Genomic DNA, 3,024 nt, shown 5'->3' with positions numbered 1-3,024 from the left:
CAAACTGCCCACCTTGCCATACCCAACTGACGCCCAGCACGCGCTAGAGTCCAGTCTCCCAACCAAACAGTTTCTCTCTTTTAGCCTATGCGTGTATATTTGGGGTTGTAGGGGGGGGGGGGGGAAGGGGGGGTAGGGGAGGGTGTCACTTTTAAACATCCAACACGTGATTGAGATAGGATATGTAGCATATAGCCAGTCTGAGGATCTCGATCTTGGAGAGTTTCTTGTCCGGGGGCAAGGTGGGGAGTAATTTCCTCAGCTCCGCGAAGGCCACGTTGAACGCCTCCACCCGGATCCGCTCCCTGGTGGCGTGGGCCGAGCGGTACTTGGCCGTGGCCCGCCGCCGCCTCCTCTTCTCCTCCCTGCTCAGGGGCTGGTCGGCTTTGCATTTGGGCCTGTCCTCGCCCTCCGTCGGCTCGTCCGAGGCGCAGCCGGCCGACCTGAGGCCGTTGAGCATCGACTCCGGGTCGGACTGAGTCCAGGAGAGGTCCGACTCAGCCTGGTCCGGGCTCAGCATCATTTTGATATTCTCTTGTGTTGGCAGTCACTCCTCCTTAGAAACCTGCAGTTTGGAGCAAAGTCGTGCATTGATTTATTTTATTCTATTAAATATCAGTGACACCACACATTAACTTGTTTGTTTTGTTTTGTTTTGATAACGATTTCTACATTTAAAAAAAAAAAAAAAGTCCTCATCGACCTAAAATCAGTCTGTTGCTGCTCCAAGCTCAACACAGAAAACTACACAAGAATTGTCAGTTAAATATAATTCTTTTTCTTTTATATATTTCTGCCATCCTGAGCAATCCCACAGCGGGTGCTTGTTTTGGGAGCCAGTTTTAGGGGGGGGGGGCATAAATCCAAACGCAGTCTACGTTCATTGCATAATAACATTAAACTCCATAAATAATGAATGCATCCAAATTCTCGCTATGTTTAATGTATTAAAAGCCTTAGGCCTTAAAAGGAGAAGAAGGAAAACCAAAACACGATTGAAAGTGTCATATTCGAGTTTTGGTTCAAATTACGCGTCTTTTAATTTGAAAGTCTACTTCTAAAAAAAAAAAAAACTAAAAAAAACCTGAATTGAATTTGTGATCACTTTTATAGAAGAAACTCCCTTTTTTTTTTTTTAAAATGAATTAACATAATCAGAATTGGCCATCTGTCACAGTGTGATGAACACATCTGCTTGGCTGAGGCCAGAGTGACTTGACAGCATGGAGGCAGAAGACGGCAAAAAAATAATGTTGACATCTGCTGAACATGGAATCATTGGAGCTGTTGTGTTTTTATAAAACACAGACAGTCCCACAAATATTTCTATCTACCACATAAATATAAATTATAGTGGCAAAAAAAACAAAACAAAGCAAAGTAAGTGCGACTCATTTTTTTTTTTTTTTTTTTTCCAAGTGTAGATTTTTCCCCCGTCACATTTCAGACTCACCTTTGACAAAGAGTTGGGAGGCAAATGTTTTCTCGTACCGAAGTTAAAAACGCTCTTGAGCGGAGCCTCAACTCCAAATTAACTCATATTCCACCGGCCGAACAACCATCAGACGTCAAAGGAGGTGGACGGAAACGAGAAAATTTTCAAAATAAAGTAGTTTTTTTTGTACTTTTCTTCAGCTGCGAACTTGCAACATTGGGGGGAGCCACGCGGGGGTCATGGAAATGTCCCTGCAGATTTAAAAAAAAACAAATAAATAAAAGAAGAAGAAGATGAAGAAGTCAGCAGCCCGGAGTCTGGAGATGATTCAAGGTGGTTGTGGGTTTAAAAAAATAAAAATAAAAATAATAATAATAATGATGATGATGGTGGTGATAATCGGGGATCAGTGAGCACCCCCCCCCCCGTGTGATCCCGGCGATGGAGAGACAATGGAGGAGATATGTGGTGAAAGTGCAGCCGGGGCTACTCGTCCATCCGCCCGTGGAAGATGGGAGATAAAGGGGGCGAGATAAGCGCGGCTCTCCCCGTGTCAGGAATCAGCGGATCGGTAGGCAGTTCGCGGATAATCCCCCCTCTCTCTCTCTCTCTCTCTCTCTCTCTCCCTCTCTCGCTCGCTCTCTCCCTCTCTCTCTGGTTTCCCGTCTTCCACCGAGTGTCATATGCGAGATAAGATCCAAACGATCCCGACTAATAAAGGCTCACTTCATGGACGGAGGGGACGGAATATATTTGAGGAATGGTATTGTCTAACGCCGCCCCCTCCGCCCTCCCTCACTCACTCACCCCTCTCTCTCTCTCTCTCTCTCTTCCTCACACACACACACACACACACACACACACACACACCTCCTCCCTTCTCCTCCAGCCCTCAAGCGCTCTCCCTCCCGCGGGAGTTGAGTGGGCAAAGGCAAAGGCAGAGATGTGTGCATGATAAAGGATGGAGAGAGAGGGGAGGGAAAAAAATAAATAAATAAATAAATAAGTAAATAAATAAATAAATGTCCATGTTGTGAGTTCGTGCACGTGCGCGCTTTTTTTTTTTTTTTTTTTGGTGAATCGTCATGATTAAAAAATAACAGTCTCAATTTAAGTGTACACAGAAAGAGAAGAAGGAGGGGTACAGGTGGGGAGGAAGGGGGGGGGGGGAGGTGAAACAGGAAGTGATTTTCAACTTAAATCGGATAAATTGCAGAAGTCCATTCGAAAATGTGCCAATTTGACTTTGTTCTCGTCTTCTTTAACATAAGAGATCGTTGCTGTCATGGGGGGGGGGGGGGGTAATTCAACAACAGTTCAAACAGTTCAACGGGATGGGAAATGTACAAAAGCCCAATTCTTTATTTGACTTAGAATATTTGGAAAAGTATAACAAATTTGTGGCTGAAAGTGGCTAAAAAAATAAATAAATTTGAATTGAACTTTTTTCACATTTAAATCCTTGTTCTGGAAGTGATCTTGTGTCGTAAAATATTATTCCTCGATGTGTATTTAACGCTGTTCATGTTTAATGATTCGTGCACATCTGATTGGCTGCGCACCATACGGGTGGAACTGTCGGATCACAC

The 3,024-nt window shown here is 44.3% G+C and overlaps 1 protein-coding gene across 1 annotated transcript in view; it reads right to left on the bottom strand.

Moving 5' to 3' along the window:
* LOC138208516 (helix-loop-helix protein 2-like) overlaps positions 1–2,214 on the bottom strand; it is a 2,462-nt gene extending 248 nt beyond the window's left edge. The window contains exons 1-2 of the mRNA XM_069166445.1: positions 1,454–2,214; positions 1–565 (exon numbers count right to left, since the gene is read on the bottom strand). The exon at positions 1–565 is cut by the window's left edge and continues 248 nt beyond it. Coding sequence (XP_069022546.1) covers positions 152–523 — 372 coding nt within the window. The 5' untranslated portion in view covers positions 524–565; positions 1,454–2,214 and the 3' untranslated portion in view covers positions 1–151. The remainder of the gene's footprint in view (positions 566–1,453) is intronic.
* Between the last annotated feature and the right edge of the window lie 810 nt (positions 2,215–3,024).

This window comes from Embiotoca jacksoni, unplaced genomic scaffold (genome assembly GCF_022577435.1).
Source record: "Embiotoca jacksoni isolate LCO1_2020_lvr unplaced genomic scaffold, fEmbJac1.0.p SCAF_38, whole genome shotgun sequence".
Taxonomy (NCBI): Eukaryota; Metazoa; Chordata; class Actinopteri; family Embiotocidae; genus Embiotoca; species Embiotoca jacksoni.
The sequence above is the reverse complement of the archived record's forward strand: the minus strand, read 5'-3'. Positions and strand labels throughout refer to the sequence as shown.